Source organism: Danio rerio, chromosome 2 (assembly GCF_049306965.1).
Source record: "Danio rerio strain Tuebingen ecotype United States chromosome 2, GRCz12tu, whole genome shotgun sequence".
NCBI lineage: Eukaryota > Metazoa > Chordata > Actinopteri > Cypriniformes > Danionidae > Danio > Danio rerio.
This window is the reverse complement of record NC_133177.1, coordinates 58092501-58112500: the sequence shown is the minus strand read 5'-3', so window position 1 is coordinate 58112500 and position 20000 is coordinate 58092501. Positions and strand designations below refer to the sequence as shown.

The window sequence follows — 20000 nt, the reverse complement described above, 5'->3', positions numbered from 1 at the left end:
CACCAGCAGAGACAACAGCAGATCCCCTAAACAGCCTTCAGCTCTACTCCAGCAATTGTAAAGTCACACTGTCGACTCACAGCAAGAAGGTCGCTGGTTCAAGTCCCAGCTGGGTCAGTTGGCTTTTCTGTGTGGAGTTTGCATGTTCTCCCTTTGTTAGTGTGGGTTTCCTCCAGGTGCTCTGATTTCCCCCACAGTCCAAACACATGCGCTATAGGTGACTAGATTTCATAACTATGAAAATACTAAACTACCTGACAATAGTTTTGTAGTGGATCCCAGTTGTAAGAGCAACAAATAATAACTTGACTTCTAGTTGATCATGTGGAAAAGTGGCAGAAGCTAGATTTCTCAGATGAATCGCCTGTTCAGCTGCATCCCAATCATCACAAATACTGCAGAAGACCTATTGGAACCTGCATAGACCCAAGATTCTCACAGAAACGAGTCAAGTTTGGTGATAGAAAAATCATGGTTTAGGGTTACATTCAGTATCTGCAGCATGTATCGGCAACATCAACAGCCTGAGGTATCAAGACATTTGTGCTGCCCATTACACATAGATATATACTCTAGATATCGCATAGGGAGCCTGAGCATGCGTCAATAGCGCCGCCACATTGGTACAGTGCTCCCAGGACAAATGGCATTCAACCGCACTAGTCAAGACAGTGTTATTACGTTAAAATGCGGGACTTTAGTGCTGTCTACAGGTGTAACGAGCAAACAAAGAAAACGAAGCACGAAGGCAGAACATTTCATAGGTAATATTAAGTTTTTTCTGTTTTTGTATGTTCTGAACTGTGCTAATCAGGTAACGTTATTGATGATAACAGTCACTTACTGCATTCACCATACGGCAAAGCTGCTCCAACTCGCACTAAATACTCGGCTTATGCTAGTTTTGTTGAATAAAATCAGCAAACAATGCAAAAGAAATATGACAACGATTTGCTGCGCTGCCAGAAACTTGTATTATTGTCGGCTAGTGAAAGAGTCGTTCATAACGGAGATTCATTCACAAACGAATCACTTCCTCCGTCAGTATGAGAAGTAAAAGCAGGAGAGGAGGTGTGTTTCAGGACATGATTATATTAAATTTAACAGGGAGGGTGAATAGTACATTTCTGTACACACACAAGCTTTTTGTCAGGAATGCCCGTGCGGTCACTGATCCATCAATGTAGAAAAGTGATGTAAAATTATAATTTTCGTAATTAGAAAAAAAAAATTACATACTAACATCCAGGAAAACTCCCGATCATAGATATATGTGTATATCTCAGGCTTTGGATGGCCACAGTCCTCCACTGTACCTTGGTCCCACATTCATTTCAAAGGAGCGCTACCCTGTAGCAAGATGGTGGCGCTATTGATGCATTCCGTCCAATAGACAACAATAGGCCAGGCGACATCTAATGTATATATCTATGCATATTACATTACAAACCACAGGAGAGGGCAAATTCTCCAGCAGGATAGCGCTCCTTCTCATACTTCAGCCTCCACATCAAAGCTCCTGAAAGCAAAGAAGGTGAAGGTGCTCCAGGATTGGCCAGCCCAGTCACCAGATATACACATTATTGAGCATGTCTGGGCTAGGATAGAGGAGGAGGCATTGACGATAAACACAAAGACTCTTGATGAGCTCTGGGAGTCCTGCAGGAACGCTTTCTTTGCTATTCCAGATGACTTTATTAATCAGTGATTTGAGTCATGTCAGAGATGTATGGATGCAGTCCTCCAAGCTCATGATGGAGTCAGACACAATATTCATTCTGTCTCCACTGCAGCAGGACTTGATATTCTATACTGGACATTATTTCTGTTCAGTGACAAGACTTTTGTCTACGCAAAGTCAGACCTTACTGTCCTAATGAAATCATTAAAAATCAAGACATGATCATATTTTATTGTGGTCAAATAAGCGACATCTAGAGGCCTTTGCCTTTCATATGAGCCACTTCTGATACCAAATGATCAACTAGAAGTCAAGTTAATATTTGTGGTTCCTAAAACTTTTCAAAAGTGAAAAAACTTTTGTCAGGTAGTGTATATTTTTTTTAAAAATCCTCGCTTTGTTAAACATCATTTCAAGAGTTCACACTCGGACATTGCTTGATAATAATAGCAGGTTTGGCATACTGTCCCGGAAGAAAACCCTGAGCTGAGAATAATTGAGCCCAGGGCTCCCGCCTGGTCAATGAGCATGTAAGAGGGTACGACACAGGTGTCAAACTCAGTTTCAAAAGGGCCGCAGCTCTGCACAGTTCAGTTCCAACCCTAATTAAACACACCTGATCAGACTAATTGAGTCCTTCAGGCTTGTTTGAAACCTACAGGTAAGTGTGTTGGAGCAGGGTTGGAACTAAACTGTGCAGGGCTTCGGCCCTCCAGGAATTGAGTTTGACACCCCTGGGGTACGAGATCAGGTCGTTCTCAAGAGCTCCCCCTGGTAAAGGAGGAAAGGGGTAACTGATGAGGGGATTCTTCAAAATAAATAAATAAATAAAAGATGATAGTGTAAAGCTAGTCGTGTTATTTATAGTGAGTTTGGAATGATCCGATTGGCTTACTAATGATTACAGATGAAAGACCAGCCGCGATCAGTCATATCACATGCTCCTCTTGAAATGAGTTTGTGAAACTTCACTAAGGAAATACTTAAAATAAAATAATGAACATTTCCCTAATAGTTTAATCTTCAATGGCATATATTAACTTGGAATTTAACTAATCAGTAAAATAATTAACATCCATGTGTGATTCGTAAAAGAAAAAAAATAATAACATTTAATATGTGTGAATCAAACTTTGTATATTTGACACATACGGATACAGATTAAATAGCCTTTCACTGCAAAATCATCACATCAAATGTTTTCCTAACAATATAGATCACCGGGAGACAGAAAGACTAAGACCTCGAATGAAGAAATCGTCACATAATTAAAAAAAACAAACAAACAAGTTGGTTTTTAATACTCAAACCAGAGATATGAATATGAAATGTGAACTATATACACATGGAATATGATCTGGATGATCCTTACATGCTGCTGCTGCTGTATTAATATTAATAATAATTCATGATCAGTAAAAAAACACTTAAAAGTGGCAGCTCACACAAGCTGAAAATTCTGTCATCATTTACTCCCCCTCAAGTGGTCATAAACCTTTATGAGTTTCTTTCTTCTGTTGAATGCAAAAGAAGATATTTTGAAGAATGTTGAAAACCAGTAACCATTGACTTCCATAGCAGAAAAACAAATAGAATGGTTACAGGTTTCCAACATTCTTCAAAATATCATCTTCTGTGTCTTTCTTTTGTTGAACGCTAAAGAAGATATTTTGAAGAATGCTGAAAACCAGTAACTACTGACTTCCATAAAGAACGTACCCTAAAGAAGAAAACCTGTAAGCATTGACCTTCATAGTAGGAAAAACAAATACTGTGGAGGTCAATGGGTACAGGTTCCCAACATTCTTCAAAATATCTTCTTTAGTTTTAAACAGAAGAAAGACACTCATAAAGATTTATAACCAATTGAGGGAGAGGAAATTGTGAGTAAATGTTTATTTTGGGGTGAATTTATTTCCCAAAAGACAAGAATAAGGAGTTAGTTCACCCAAAAATTTAAAATTGCTTACAATTTACTCTGCCTTAAGTGCTTCCAGTATCTTATCTTATTTTATCTGTAACCATTGACTTCCATAATAATAAAATCAAACACTATGGCAATTAATATTACAGGTTTCCGACATTCTTTAAAACATCTTCTTTTATGTTTTTCTTCTGTTGAACGCTAAATAAGATATTTTAAAGAATGTTAAAAATCTGTAACCATTGACTTCCATTGTAAGAAAAACAAATACAATGGAAGCCAATGGTTACAGGTTCCCAACAATCTTCAAACTATCTTCTGTGTCTTCTGTTAAACAATAAATATTATATTTTTAAGAATGCTAAAAACTGGTAACCATTGACTTCCATAATAATAAAATTAAACACTATGGATATCAATATTATAGAATATCTTCTTTAGCGTTCAACAGAAGCCACAAAAGAAGATATTTTAAAACATGTTGGAAATCTGTAACCATTGACTTCCAAAGTAGGAAAAACAAATACTGTGAAAGTCAATGGTTACAGGTTCCCAACATTCTTCAAAATATTTTCTTTTGTGTCTTTCTCCTGTTGAACACTGAAGAAGATATTTTGATGAATGCTGAAAACCAGTAACCATTGACTTACATAATAAGAAAAACAAATATTATGGAAGTCAATATTACAGGTTTACAACATTCTTTAAAATATCTTCTTTTATGTCTTCTGTTGAACGCTAAGAAGATATTTTGAAGGATGCTGAAAACTGGTAACTATTGACTTTCATAATAATAAAATCAAACACTATGGAAATCAATATTACAGGTTTCCAACATTCTTCAAAATATCTTCTTTTGTGTCTTTCTTGTTGAACACTAAAGAAGATATTTTTAAGCATGTTGAAAATCTGCAACGATTGTCTTCCATAGTAAGAAAAACAAATACTGTCGAAGTGAATGGTTACAGGTTCCCAACATTCTTCAAAATATCTTATTTTGTGTCTTTCTTCTATTGAATGCTAAAGAAGATATTTTGAAGATTGCTGAAAACCATTAACCATTGACTTCCATAGTAGTAAAAAAACAACAACAATGGAAGTCAATGGTTACAGAATTCCAACATTCTTTAAAATATCTTCTTGAGTGTTCAACAGAAGAAAGACTCTTAAAAAAATGTATAACCACTTGAGGGAGAGTAAAGAGTGAGTAAATTATAATTATGGGGTGAACTTGTTTTCCACAAGACAAGATTAATCTGCTCTGCTTCCAGTATCTTATCTTTTCTATCTGTAACCATTGACTTCCATTTAAAGAAAAACAAATACTATGGAAGTCAATGGCTACAGGTTTCCAACATTCAACAAAATATCTACTTTTGTGTATTTCCTCTGTTGAACACAAAATAAGACATTTTGAGACATGTTGGAAATCTGTAACCATTGACTTTCATAGTAGGAAAAACAAATATTATGGAAGTTAAAATTACAGGTTTACAACATTCTTCAAAATATATTCTGTGTCTTTCATTTTGGGGTGAACTTATTTCCATCAGACAAGACTAAAGGGATAGTTCACCCAAAAGTTTAAATTTACTCACAATTTACTCTCCCACAAGTGGTTCCTTAACCTTATGAGTATCTTATCTTTTATCTCTGTAACCATTGACTTCCATAATAAGTAAAACAAATACAATTGAATAGAAAGGTTACATGTTTACAACATTCTTCAAAATATCTTCTTTTATGTCTTTCTTCTGTTGAACGCGAAAGAAGATATTTTGAAGAATGCTGAAAAACGGTAACCATTGACTTCAACAATAAGAAAAACAAATACAATGGAAGTCAATAGCTACAGGTTTCCAACACTCTTCAAAATATTTTCTTTAGTGTCTTTCTTCTGTTGAATGCTAAAGAAGACATTTTAAAGAATGCTGAAAACTGGTAACCATTGACTTCCTTAGTAGAAAAAACAAAAACAATGGAGGTCAATGGTTACAGGTTTCCAACATTCTTCAAAACATCTTCTTTTGTGTTTAACAGAAGAAAGAAAAGTGAAAGATGACTAAATTAGAGGTCGTAATTGTCAGTTTTGTGTGAACTATAGATGAAAGGTGATGTAAACGAGAAGAGAAGGTGTTTGTTGTGGAGCCTCAGATCAGGCAGTTCATGCACTTGACGGTTTTGCTGCCGTAGTCCAGACACTCTGGCCCGATGCACTCGCAGCAGGCGTTATGAAACCAGCGGTACTTTGATCCACCCATAGACTCGCAGTACTGCTTACACTGACGGATGGACACACAGTCATCAAAGTAGACCACCGTACACAAGGCATCTGAGGAATGAGGACACACACACACAGACCATATGAGCACATGCACAGCAGAGAACAGGGAGATTTGCATGTTTGCACTGAATAGGGAGATGCTATTGTATTGTATTGTACATAATGTACTTTATATACAGTATGTGTACAGTGACAATAAAAGCCATTCTATTCTGTTCAGTTCTGTTCTGTTCAGTTGATTTGTTTTGTTCTGTTCTGTTCTGTTCAGTTGATCTGTTTAGTTCTGTTCTGTTCAATTGATCTGTTCACTTGATCTGTTCAGTTCTGTTCAGTTCAGTTTATCTGTTTAGTTCTGTTCAGTTCTGATCTGTTCAGTTGATCTGTTTAGTTCTGTTCAGTTGATCTGTTCAGTTCTGCTCAGTTCAATTGATCTGTTCAGTTGATCTGTTCAGTGTATCTGTTCAGTTCTGTTCTGTTTAGTTGATCTGTTCAATTCTGTTCAGTTCTTTTCATTGTATCTGTTCAGTTCTGGGGCCTCATGTACGAAGACTTGCGTGGAAATCTTACTAAAACATTGCGTACGCACAAAGCTGTAAATGTGCGTACGCAGAAAAAAATTCAGATGTATGAAACACTGCGTACGCCGAATCTCACGCATATTATTTTGTACATCCGAATGAACGTGAAACTGAGCGCAACATGCACGAGCACAAAACCCCTCCCTGCCTCCTCCCCTGTATGAATATGCTAATGACTATGCTAATGGAAAAACCCAACGAAAAAGCAATGGCAAAAGCAAGCAAGAAGAGAAACTTTGAACAGAATGTGAATTGGAGGTGCTGCTTTCGGAGGTAGACCGGAGAAAAGCGGTGTTATTTGCAAGTTTGTTCTCCGGAATTAACAACAAAAGAAAAAAATAGAGTGGGAGAGTTTAGCTGATGCGGTTAACACAGTTGGGTCTGAACATCGCACTGAGTGCATCAAAGATAGAAATAGTGTGGTTTATAGGTGTAAAATGTTGCGATTCCCTTACCAGTCTCAGTGGCGCACCTTGTCAGACGCATGTGATCATGAATAGTTTCGTTCGAGCATGAACTCGGCTCGAATCCAGCGTCTGATGATTTCTTTCTTGTTTTTTCCCCGCTACATATCAGATTTTGCCGACTATTTATCACGAGAAAGACTAGTAGGAATCATCAATAAGTTCATATCAATAAGCATCATATTTTATTTGCACATTTATTGAATGGAAATGTTTCTGATTCACGCATGCAAATTCATCTTCAGATAGTGTCTTTATAGTAATGTGCGTGCAGTAGAGAGCTCAGATTACATTGGGAAAACAGGCGACTGCTGCAAATTGTGCTTTAATGTTTGGCTGGTCAACTGTATGGTATGGAAACCTTATATACCTGCTGAACCCGTCTCATACAGCTGCCATTGCAAGGCTCAGACACTTTGTAGAGAGGAATTTAACACAACTGCCTCTAGGAGTCGCCAATGTAAATAAAACAGACACGCACAAAAAATGTGCGTACGCCTGCCAGAAAGCTGCCGTGAAGCTGCGCACATTCCCACGTTCAGTTCATTGTTAGTAAATCCAAACGTGAGCGATTCTGAGCGTGAAACCTGGCGTACGCAATGTTTTTGTGCATACGCAGCGTTGATACATGAGGCCCCTGGTCTGTTTAGTTGATCTGTTCAGTTCAGTTCTGTTCAGTTGATCTGTTCAGTTCTGTTCAGTTCAGTTGATCTGTTTAGTTCTGTTAAGTTCTGATCTGTTCAGTTCTGTTCTGTTCAATTGATCTGTTCAGTTGATCTGTTCAGTTCAGTTGATCTGTTTAGTTCTGTTCAGTTCTGATCTGTTCAGTTCTGTTCAGTTCAGTTGACCTGTTTTGTTCTGTTCAGTTCAGTTGATCTGTTCAGTTCTGATCTGTTCTGTTCAGTTCTGATCTGCTCAGTTCTGTTCTGTTCTGTTCAGTTCTGATCTGCTCAGTTCTGTTCTGTTCAGTTGATCTGTTCAGTTCTGTTCAGCTCAGCTCAGTTCAGTTCAGTTCTGTTCAGTTCTGATCTGTTCTGTTCTATTCAGTTCTGTTTAATTCAGTTGATCTGTTCTGTTCTGTTCAGTTCATTTCTGTTCTGTACAGTTGATCTGTTCTTTTCTGTTCTGTTCTGTTCAGTTCTGATCTGTCCTGCTCTGTTCAGTTCTATTTTGTTCTATTCAGTTCAGTTCTGATCTGTTCTGTTCAGTTCAGTTCTGTTATGTTGATCTGTTCTGTTCAGTTCTGATCAGTTCAGTTCTGTTAATTTCTGATCTGATCTGTTCTGTTCTGTTCTGTTAAGTTGATCTGTTCTGTTCTGATCAGTTCAGTTCTGTTCTGACCTGTTCCGTTCAGTTCAGTTCTGTTCTGTTCTGACCTGTTCCGTTCAGTTCTGTTCTGTTCAGTTCTGATCTGTTCTGTTCTATTCAGTTCTGTTTAATTTAGTTGATCTGTTCTGTTCAGTTCATTTCTGTTCTGTACAGTTGATCTGTTCTTTTCTGTTCTGTTCTGTTCAATTCTGATCTGTCCTGCTCTGTTCAGTTCTATTTTGTTCTATTCAGTTCAGTTCTGATCAGTTCAGTTCTGTTCATTTCTGATCTGATCTGTTCTGTTCTGTTCTGTTAAGTTGATCTGTTCTGTTCTGATCTGTTCTGTTAAGTTGTTCTGTTCTGTTCTGTTCTGTTCTGATCAGTTCAGTTCTGTTCTGTTCTGACCTGTTCCGTTCAGTTCTGTTCTGTTCTGATCTGTTATGTTATGTTCTGATCTGTTAATTTAATCTGTTCTGTTCTGTTCATTTCAGTTCTGATCGGTTCAGTTCAGTTCTGTTCTGTTCTGATCTGTTCTGTTAAGTTGTTCTGTTCTGTTCTGTTCTGATCAGTTCAGTTCTGTTCTGTTCTGACCTGTTCCGTTCAGTTCAGTTCTGTTCTGTTCTGTTCTGTTCTGTTCTGATCTGATCTGTTATGTTATGTTATGTTCTGATCTGTTAATTTAATCTGTTCTGTTCTGTTCATTTCAGTTCTGATCGGTTCAGTTCAGTTCTGTTATGTTGATCTGTTCTGTTCTGTTCTGTTCAGTTCTGATCTGTTCTGTTCAGTTCTGATCAGTTCAGTTCAGTTCTCTTCTATTCAGTTCTGTTCAGTTCAGTTCTGACCTGTTCCGTTCAGTTCAGTTCTGTTCTGTTCTGATCTGTTCAGTTTAGTTCAGTTTTGTTCTGATGTGGTTAGTTGAACTGTTCAGTTCAGTTCTGTTCTGTTCAGTTCATTTCAGTTCTGATGTGTTCAGTTCTGTTCAGTTCTAATATGTTCAGTTCAGTTCTGTTTAGTTCAGTTCTACTCTACTCTTATGTTCTATTGTTCTGTTCTAATCTATTCCGTTCTATTATTTTGCTCTGTTCTAGTTTTCTTTTCTGTTCTATTTTATTGTATTATGTTCTGTTATTCAATTCTATTATGTTCAGTTCTGTTCTATTATCCTGTTCTGTTATTCTGTTCTATTCTTCTGTTCTGTTGTGTTCTGTTCTATTCTATTATTCTGTTCTGGTCTGTTCTACTATTTTGTTCTGTTCTATTATGTTCTTGTCTATTATTCTATTCTATTCTATTCTATTCTATTCTTTTCTTTTCTGTTTAGTTTTTTTTATGTTGTGGCTCACCGTCCTGTGCGCTGCTGGTGGGCAGAGAGATGTTTTGGCTCTGGCTGTCGAGGGTCTCCAGAAAGGACACCAGGTTCTCGTGATGGGACAGTTCTTCAGCCACAGGGAACGACACCACCATCATGTTAATGGGAGCGTCTCCTTCTGTCAGAGCGCGGAAAAGCGATGGGATAGGCCGGTAAAGCTCCTCCACCGTGCTTTTGGAGGTGGCAGGACTGTCGTTGTAGCTCCTAGGGTTACACATCCCTGCCAGACACAAAACACAGAGCCAATATAAGATTCTGACAGTATGATAACCTTGGATAAAAATATCATGCTTTTACAGTATCGCCGTGATGTCATTATTCATTCATTGATTCATTCAATTTCTTTTCGGCTTAGTTCCTTTATTAATCCGGGGTGGCCACAGTGGAATGAACCGCCAACTTATCCAGCACGTTTTACGCAGCAGCTGCAACCCATCTCTGGGAAACAGCCATACACACTCATTCACAATCATACACTACAGACAATTTAGCCTACCCAATTCACCTGTACCGCATGTGTTTGGACTGTGGGGGAAACCGGAGCACCCGGAGGAAACCCACACGAACGCAGGGAGAACATGCAAACTCCACACAGAAGTGCCAACTGACCCAGCCGAGGCTCAATTTATTTTATTTTATTTATAAAATGCATCCAGATGGTACAGGTTAATGTGTAATATTGCAATAAACAAAAGACCTAAAAGAATGCATATTTTATACATTAAACATTACACATTACATATTTTATTTACCTATGACATTGGTTTATAGCAGGGGTTCCCAAACTTTTCAGCCCGCGACCCCAAAAATAATCATATCAGTGGCTCGCGACCCCCATTTTTCAAGGTGGTTGTACTGTAAATATGTAAACATTGCAGACACAACTATAGGCAAATATAAACATGAGCTTATTGACAACACAAAAATGCAACAGTCTATTAGCCATATAATGTTTTTTTATAGTCATTTATGGATTTAATTACATTTTTTTATAAATTTTTTTAATTAATTAATTTTATTAATTTACATTTAATTACTAAAGGCTGATTGTTATTTTTATGTTGTTGTTTCTTTAATGCACCTATTAACTATATTCTGTCGGTTATGAATAAAATATGGTAATTCTAATAGTTTAATACAATTTATTTGAGTTTTGGATATCACCAAGTGACCCCTTGTCATTGTCCCGCGACCCCCCAGGGGGTCCCGACCCCGACTTTGAGAACCACTGGTTTATAGTCTGATAGCTAATTGTATTTATGTATTAAATACTAAATTACATCAGTAATGAAAAAGTTGTGCATTACTGTGTTTATCTTCATTTATTTAATTTATTATTAATTTTTTTATTTTATTACTTGCATTTTATATATTTTTAAATTTAATTTATAATTTTTTTATTTTAAAATGTAATAATTTATTTTTTGTTTAATTTTTTATTATTATTGTTGTTATTATTTTTTGTTTTTTTAATTTAATTTAATTTAATTTATTTAAATTTTTCAAATTGTCCAGCAAATTTTTTACGCAGCAGATGCCCTTCCAGATGCAACCCATTACTGGGAAACATTCATACACACTCATACACTATGGACAATTTAGAGTATTTAGAGAACCCGGAACATCCAGAGGAAACCCACGCCACACGGAGAGAACATGCAAACTCCACACAGAAATGGCAACCGACCCAGTCGATGCTCGAACCAGCGACTTTCTTGTTGTGAGGCGAATGTGCTACCCACTGTACCACCGTGCAGCCCCTTCCGCCATGACATAACGATAAATAAAGCAGCTGTCGTGCCAACTTTCTACTATACATCGGTTGCCCCGCCTCTGAGCTCCTCTGATTGGTCCACTGCACAAAACAGTTCACAAAAAAGTTCAACTTTCATGGCATATAAAAAAATGTGATTTGAGACGTGAGCATGACGGTCACACACATCCATTCAGCACATGTTTACATGGAAAAACATTAGAAAAGTAGCGCGTTGAAGAGGAATAACGCTTTCTGTGCGAAAGCCCCCTTAGAGTCTTTCTGCCGATGACAGCCTTAACAAGCCAACGGGACCACAGTTGAAGATGTTCAGCGCAGGACTGTCAGCAGCCGAGATAAAGCTCTGTTCATCAGCTAATAGATGGAGCTTTAATAAGGAGCAGATCTGCAGAGCGTGTGTTTCACATTACATGTCGAGCGGCTGCCAGAACAGCTGCTTCTGATTAGGCAGATTCAGGCCTTCAGGAACAACACACACTTCTGTCCCTCGGCTAATAAAGCTGTGTTTGAACACAACAATCTCCGCCGCCTCGGCCTTTCATGAGAACTGAAGCATCATGCGCTGTTGAGTCACAGGAATGTTTATTATGACGCATCATTCGCATCTTGGTTTTGTTATGGTTGACAAAGCTTGTAAAAACACACTGTAAACTACAGATGAACACACCGTGTGCATTATTTGTGTGTGGTTTAGAAGGATCTCATGGGTTTAGAAAAATATAAACAGTTTTAAAAACATCAAGGAAAAACTTTGATTGATTAACTTTTGTAAGTTGTTCAAAACAATTAGAAAACTATCATATAATATTACAAAAGTCATCAAACATTAAGGGTGTCACAATCCTCCAAATCCTCGATTCGGTTACATTTTCGATTCTAAAGTCACGATTCGATTCGATTTTCGATGATCAATAATTAATTAATTAATAACGAATTAATTATTAGTAGCCTACCGTTTAAACTACCTGACCTGCATGGTCTTTGTTTTACCCATAAACAAATCATACAGTAAATGAATAAAGGTAAGTTACACACATAATTACAACCTGTCAATCACTTTTTCTGCGGGACTCGTGAATAGGCAGTGATCTGTGTCGTTATAATGGCGTCGGTAAAAAAGTTGCACAACCAACAGGAACCAGCCAACAGTATCAGAGGTGTTCGCTAAAATGACTAAGTACAAGTGTGAAAGTAAAAGATGGAAGCAGTCTACTGACCCGCTGACTGCCTGGACCCGCTGTCTCGAGCGCATGACAATGTGTGTGCATCTGTATCTGTGTGTGAATGAGTGTGTGTGGTCACGTGATGTGCGTTTTCAGCGGTAGTGAGGACGGGGGGCTCCTCAGAAATGCTACACGCCAGTGTGGATCGTTGTCGTTCTAAAATGCCATTTAAGAGCGGATTTGCAACGGGTGCGGGGTGGAGAATCGCGATGCGCCCATCGTCTATCATCCCAACCGTAATACGTACATATCAGAGCTTGCAAACTGTGTTTTTTTGTCGACAACACGAACGTTGTCAACATAACTAACTGGAAATCCAAAATACTTCCACACCAGTGACTTCATTGAAAGAGGAGAGGATTTAAGCTCTGTTGACGGGTCTCCTGCGTCTGCAGTTTAACAAGCACTTCAACAAGCCTGTTTATTCACGCTTGGCAAGCCAAGCTGACGTGACATGGGGGCGTGGCAGCATCGACGATTCTATTTTTTGATTCGATAATCGAAATTAAGCATAAATTTTGATCGATTTCGATTAAAAATCGAAATCGTGACACCCCTATCAAACATACACACAAAAATATTTATGAAATCTATTATTTATAATATATATGAGTCAACAAATAATAAAGTAACAAATAATAACTTGACTTGTGTGGGTCATTTGGTATCAGAAGTGGCTCATATAAAAGGCAAAGGCCTCTAGATTACGCTTATTTTAGCAGAATAAAATATGATCATGCCTTGATTTTTAATGATTTCATTAGGACAGTTAAGTCTGACTATGCTGAGACAAAAGTCTTGTCACTGAACATAAATAATGTCCAGTATAGAATATAATTAAAGTATATAAAGATAGATATAAATATATATATATATATATATATATATATATATATATATATATATATATATATATATATATTTATATTATATTTTTATATTATATTTTATATATAAATTTATATATAATATAAAGAAAGAACATCATTGGCTCCCGGTTGCATACCGCATTAAATTCAAAATTCTCCTCCTTGCATTTAGATCCCTAAATAACCTAGCACCCTCCTATCTCTGCAACAGGCTTGTCCCCTACACCCCAACTCGCTCTTTACGTTCTGCTGACTCGCTGTCCCTCGGTAGCGCCTCTCTTCAATGGGGGGCAGATCATTTAGTGTTATTGCACCCAAACTCTGGAACTCTCTACCACGCTCACTCCACTCTGCTAATGATATCTCTGAATTCAAATCCTTACTTAAGACTCACTTATTTCCTGAATGCTTCGCTTCTGACCTGCCAAACTGACTACTTTATCTGATCCACCACTACTCTGCTCATATGTCTCTTAGGTCTTGTTTGTGTAATTCCAGTTTGTTATATTTGACCTTATGTATGTTTGTTTATCTTTTTGTTGCATACTTGTCCTTGAGCTCTGGAAAGGCGCTATATAAATAAAAATTATTATTATTATTATTATTATAAAGTCCTGCTGCAGTGGAAACAGATTGAATATTGTGTCTGACTCCATCATGAGCTTGGAGGACTGCATCCATACATCTCTGACATGACTCAAATCACTGATTAATAAAGTCATCTGGAATGGCAAAGAAAGCGTTCCTGCAGGACTCCCAGAGTTCATCAAGACTCTTTGGATTCATCTTCAATGCCTCCTCCTTCTTCTTACCCCAGACATACTTGATAATGTTCATGTCTGGTGACTGGGCTGGCCAATCCTTGACCTTCTTTGCTTTCAGGAGCTTTGATGTGGAGGCTGAAGTATGAGAAGGAGCGCTATCCTGCTGGAGAATTTGCCCTCTCCTGTGGTTTGTAATGTAATGGGCAGCACAAATGTCTTTTGATGTTGCCATCCACTCTGCAGCTCTCTCGCACACCCGCATACTGAATGTAACCCCAAACCATGATTTTTCCTTCACCAAACTGATTTCTGTGAGAAACTTGGGTCCATGTGGGTTCCAGTAGGTCTTCTGCAGTATTTGTGATGATTGGGATGCAGCTCAACAGATGATTCAGCAGAAAAATCTGCCTTCTGCCACTTTTCCACATTATTAACTAGAAGTCAAGTTATTATTTGTTGCTCTTACAACTGGGATCCACTACAAAACTTTTGTCAGGTAGTGTATGATCAACAAAACTATACCACAGTCTTTACATATATAATGCTACCAAAAAATATTAATGTGTGTGTGTGTGTGTGTGTGTGTGTGTGTGTGTGTGTGTTATAAAATCATAAATTGATTACGATACATCATTTTCATCTTGTTTTTGTTATTATTTTTAAAAATGTAAACTCCATCAGATCTAGAGTAATGCCGTTCATTGGCTGTGTGTGATCTGTGAACATTTACACAGTGACGGGCAATCGTGGCATCTAAACATTTATCCTGTATAAGCTGCTGATATATGCCCAGGAATGATGTTTTGAGTGTGTGTGTGTGTGTGTGTGTGTGTGTGTGTGTGTGTGTGTGTGTGTGTGTGTGTGTGTGTGTGTGTGTGTGTTTGTGTGAGTGAGAGGAAGATCTGGGGCTTCTCACTTCACACTTTATTGTGCTGTCAGAGAAGCGAGCAGCAGTCCTAATATTTATCCTCAGCGGACCGACAATGACACAAACCTGTTCACACAAGCCTCATTTATAGTCTCCGCTCCACTCGTACTAATGCATTATCATTTTTCACTTTTGCTCAGTTAAACATTAAGCGTACCAAACATTTGCTTAGATCACTTTAGTTCAGCTCTTAATAATTCTGATAATGCAGTCTTGAAATTACTCATGTATTTTAGAATTTGTTGCATTTAAAGTAAAATATGTGATGTGCACGTGAAGTTTAGTGTATTAAATATGGTAAAATATATACCTACTGCGCCACTGCCTCGCCAAAATAAAAAAATACAATTATTAAAATTAATCAAAAAGTAATGCACAATATTTTTCATAACTGATATAATTTAGACTGATTGTAATAATACTTCAAAACAATTAGAAAAAAAAAATATATATATTTATAAAACGCATAATTATAAATAAAATACATGATGTTTAATGTATAAAATATGCATTTCTTTTAGGTCTTTTTATAATGTCATTACACATTAATTATCTGTAGCAAGCATTTTTAATAAAATAAAATAAAATATATATTTTTTAAAATTTTTTAATCAAATAAAATAATACCACAGTAATTCATAATATTTTATTACTGATATAATTTAGACTGACTTTAATAAGGAATAAAAATAATTAGATATCAGATCATGAACTCATTACATAGATTTTTACATTTATTTTAGAATTATAATTTATAATATAAATATTTTTTATGTTTTACAAAATAAAATAAAATAAAACTTTAATGTATTAACATTTTATAAAATAAATAAATACCACAGCAACGCATAATATTTTTCATTACTACATTTAATAATAATAATAAAAAAAGATATCAGACTATAAACTAATTTCATAGGTAAATAACATATATAATGTATAATGTTTAATGGATAAAATATGAATTTCTTTTTTATAATGTCATTACACATTAACCATCTGTAGTAAGCATTTTAATCAAATAAAATTGTACTTAATTTAATGTGATTAACAATAATGCAAAAATATTTTTCATTACAGATACATACTTTTAAATGATTTTAATAATAAATAGAATTAATTATGACTAAAATCCAATTTCAAAGGTAAATAAAATATGTAATGTATAATGTTTGATTTATAAAAGATGTTAAAATATGCATTTCTTTTAGGTCTTTTATATAAATAAAATAAATTAATTAAATAAAAAAAAGAATTTTAATTAATTGGAATGAAATAAATAAATTAAAAATTATTTTTATTAAAATAATAAAATAAAATAAATAACAAATTTAAAAATTTTATTTCATAAAATAAAAAATACAGGATGCATAAAAGTTTTCATTACTAATATAATTGCAGAATTTTTAATTTATAATTCATATTTATGTTTAATAAAATACAATAAATAAAATTTTATAAATAATAAATTAAATAAAATTTAATTAAAAATTAAACAAATTAAATAAAAATTGAAAAATAAAATAAATAGAAAAATAAAACAAAAAAATAAAATAAATAATTAAAATAAATAAGACAAAATAAAATTTATAAAATAATAAAATTTAATTTAAAATTTTAATTTAAAAATAAAAATGAAATAAAATAATTTTAATAATTTTAATAATAAAATAAAATAATATAAATTAAAAAAAATAACTAACAAATTTAAAAAAAATGTATTTAATAAAATCTAATAACACAGGATGCATAATATTTTTTCCTTACTGATATAATTTAATAATAAAAATAAATACATAATTAGCTATCAGACTATAAGCTCTTTTCATAGTTAAATATGAGATTAGTGTTGAGATTTGTTTGATTTGAGACTCACCCACACAGTCGCAGCACTCCTCCCAGAGAGAACTTAAACACAACATACACTCTTTACAACACGAGCAGTTTCCCTCCTGAGGCCGGCACTGACAGAGACCCTGCACACACACACAAAATATACATCATAAAAGGTGAACATACTGGGGTGAAAAGACATGTAAAGACTAAGCCTGAAGTTCATGAATGAAAAACTACACACACACACACACACACACACACACACACACACACACACACACACACACACACACACACACACACACACACACACACACACACACACACACACACACACAATATACAGTGCTCAAGAGTACCGAATTGTAATTTTAGAGTGAACTATCCCTTTAAGTAATGTTAATAAACACAACTCTGGGTAATTGATTCTAAGTGTAATCTAAGTAAGTAATCTAAGTGTTGTGTGTGTCTGTGTCTCTGTGTGTGTGGGTGTCTATGTGCATGTCTGTAAGTGTCTATGTGTGTATGTTTTTGGTGTTTCTGTGTGTGTCTGTGTGTACTATGATTAATAAATGCTCTATGTAAGTATCATCCATTAGTGAATCCATGTTAGTATTCCATTAGTCACTATTATTACTATTACGCTCAAACACAACACACACTCCTTACAACACAAACACTCTACAACACACACATCATTGCATTATTACTGCACAGAAAGCCCTGTCCATTAAAACAGACCTGCGATTTACACTAATACTTTACGCTATTACAGTGTTTTAGAGTCAAATCGACCCATATCCACACTATCATTTCACCCAGCGTTTCTGAACAGATCTCCGTCCACCCTATACCACTGAAAACGCACATCGCGCGACCACACGCACATATTCTGGCATGCACTGCAGCCTATGCGGACGTCTGAGCTCCAGGCAGTCAGTGGGTGCTTTGAGCACACCTCCCCAGGTGAGAGCAGCGCAGGTCAAACAGTTCCTCAAGGATTTACCTGTACAGCATGTCTTTGGACTGTGGAAAACGGAGCACCCGGAGGAAACCCACGCGAATGCAGGGAGAACTTGCAAACTCCACACAGAAACGCCAACTGAGCCGAGGTTCGAACCAGCAACCCAGCAACCTTCTTGCTGTGAGGTGACAGCACTACCTACTGTGCCACTGCATCACCGACTCTTTGGTCTTTTGGATCTAATACTTGTTCTCAAGTAACGTGTTTTGGCTGAGCGCAAGATAAGTTAAAGAGCCCCTATTAAGGGTTTTTGAAAATGACCATCCATGTAGTGTGTAACACAGCTCTAAGTGAAGTGAAGTATCCAGCTAAGGCTTTAATCTGAAAGTGCACCGTGTTTAAAACTATTGATTCATCTATAAAAGAGTCAACTCATAGTGATTCGAATGAAATGACGTGGATACAGAACTTAAGCCCCGGCCATTTGTTGCGCGCACAGACCCAGGAAAATTGACCCCCGCCCCTTCCCCGGCCCCTCCCACAAGCACTGTAGAAAGAAAATGGAGGATGACACCGTAGTACAGGGGTTCTCAACTTTTTCACTTCAAGGCCCACCTTTTTCTCGAAAACTGTTTGAAGGGCCAAACTGATTGTCTGGAGAAAATGCTTATTTTCAAGCTCTATTTATTAGCAAAACATTTCTTTTGCCTTCTATTATTCTCTTATTTTTCTACATCATTTTGTAAAAATAAAAAAATAAAAACATTGTGCCTGTGTGTGCCTTGCCTTGCCTATATATATATATATATAATTTTTTTAAATTATAATATTAAATAAAATATAAAATATTATAATATATATTTTCGTGTGTATATATTAAGGGTGTCTCGATCCTACAAATCCTCGATTCGGTTACATTTTCGATTCTAAAGGCACGATTCGATTCGATTTTCGATTACGAATAATTAATTTATTAATGACCAATTAATTATTTGTAGCCTACCTGACCTGCATGGTCTTTGTTTTACCCATAAACAAATCATACAGTAAATGAATAAAGGTAAGTTATACACATAATTACCACCTGTCAATCACTTTTTCTGCGGGACTCGTGAATAGGCAGTGATCTGTGTCGTTATAATGGCGTCGGTAAAAAAAGACGCACAACCAACAGGAACCAGCCAACAGTATCTGAGGTGTTCGCTAAAATGACTAAGTACAAGTGAGTGAAAGATTGAAGCAGTCCTTTGACTGCCTGCACCCGCTGTCTCGAGCGCATGGCTGTGAGTGCGTCTGTGTGGTCACGTGATGTGTGTTTTCAGCGGTAGTGAGGAAGGAGGGCTGCTCAGAAATGCTACACGCCACTGTGGATGTCAAATCGTTGTCGTTCTAAAATGCCATTTAAAAACAAAGACAGTGTAAACAGGGCCTGAGTGTGTATTTTTCGCGAGCGGATTTGCAACGGGGGCGGGCGGAGGATCGCGATGCCGGTGTTGTCTATCGGACGAACCGTACGTAATACGTACATAGCAGAGCTTGCAAAACTGTGTTTTTTTTGTCGACAACACGAACGTTGTCAACATAACTCACTGGAAATCCAAAATACTTCCACACCAGCGACTATATTGAAAGAGGAGAGGGTTTAAGTTCTGTTGACGGGTCTCCTGCTTCTGCAGTTTAACAAGCACTTCAATAAGCCTGTTTTTTCCCGCTTGGCAAGCCAAGCTGACGTGACATGGGGGCGTGGCAGCATCGACGATTCTATTTTTTGATTTGATAATCGAAATTGAGCATAAATTTCGATCGATTTCGATTAAAAATTTAAATCGTGACACCCCTAATATATATATATATATATATATATATATATATATATATATATATATATATATATATATATATATATATATATATATATATATATATATATTTATATATATATATTTATTCATTCATTCATTTTCTTTTCGGCTTAGTCCCTTTATTAATTTGGGGTCGCCACAGCGCAATGAACCGCCAGCTTCGTCAGCATAT

The 20000-nt window shown here is 36.2% G+C and overlaps 1 protein-coding gene across 1 annotated transcript in view; it reads right to left on the bottom strand.

Annotated features, from left to right (window-relative positions):
• Positions 1–2800: 2800 nt before the first annotated feature.
• Positions 2801–20000, bottom strand: part of twsg1a (twisted gastrulation BMP signaling modulator 1a) — a 35284-nt gene continuing 18084 nt past the window's right edge. Inside the window, 4 exon segments of the mRNA NM_131797.3 lie at positions 2801–3486; positions 3515–5937; positions 9583–9828; positions 17043–17142. Of these exon segments, the coding sequence (NP_571872.2) occupies positions 5756–5937; positions 9583–9828; positions 17043–17142 (528 nt within the window). The 3' untranslated portion in view covers positions 2801–3486; positions 3515–5755.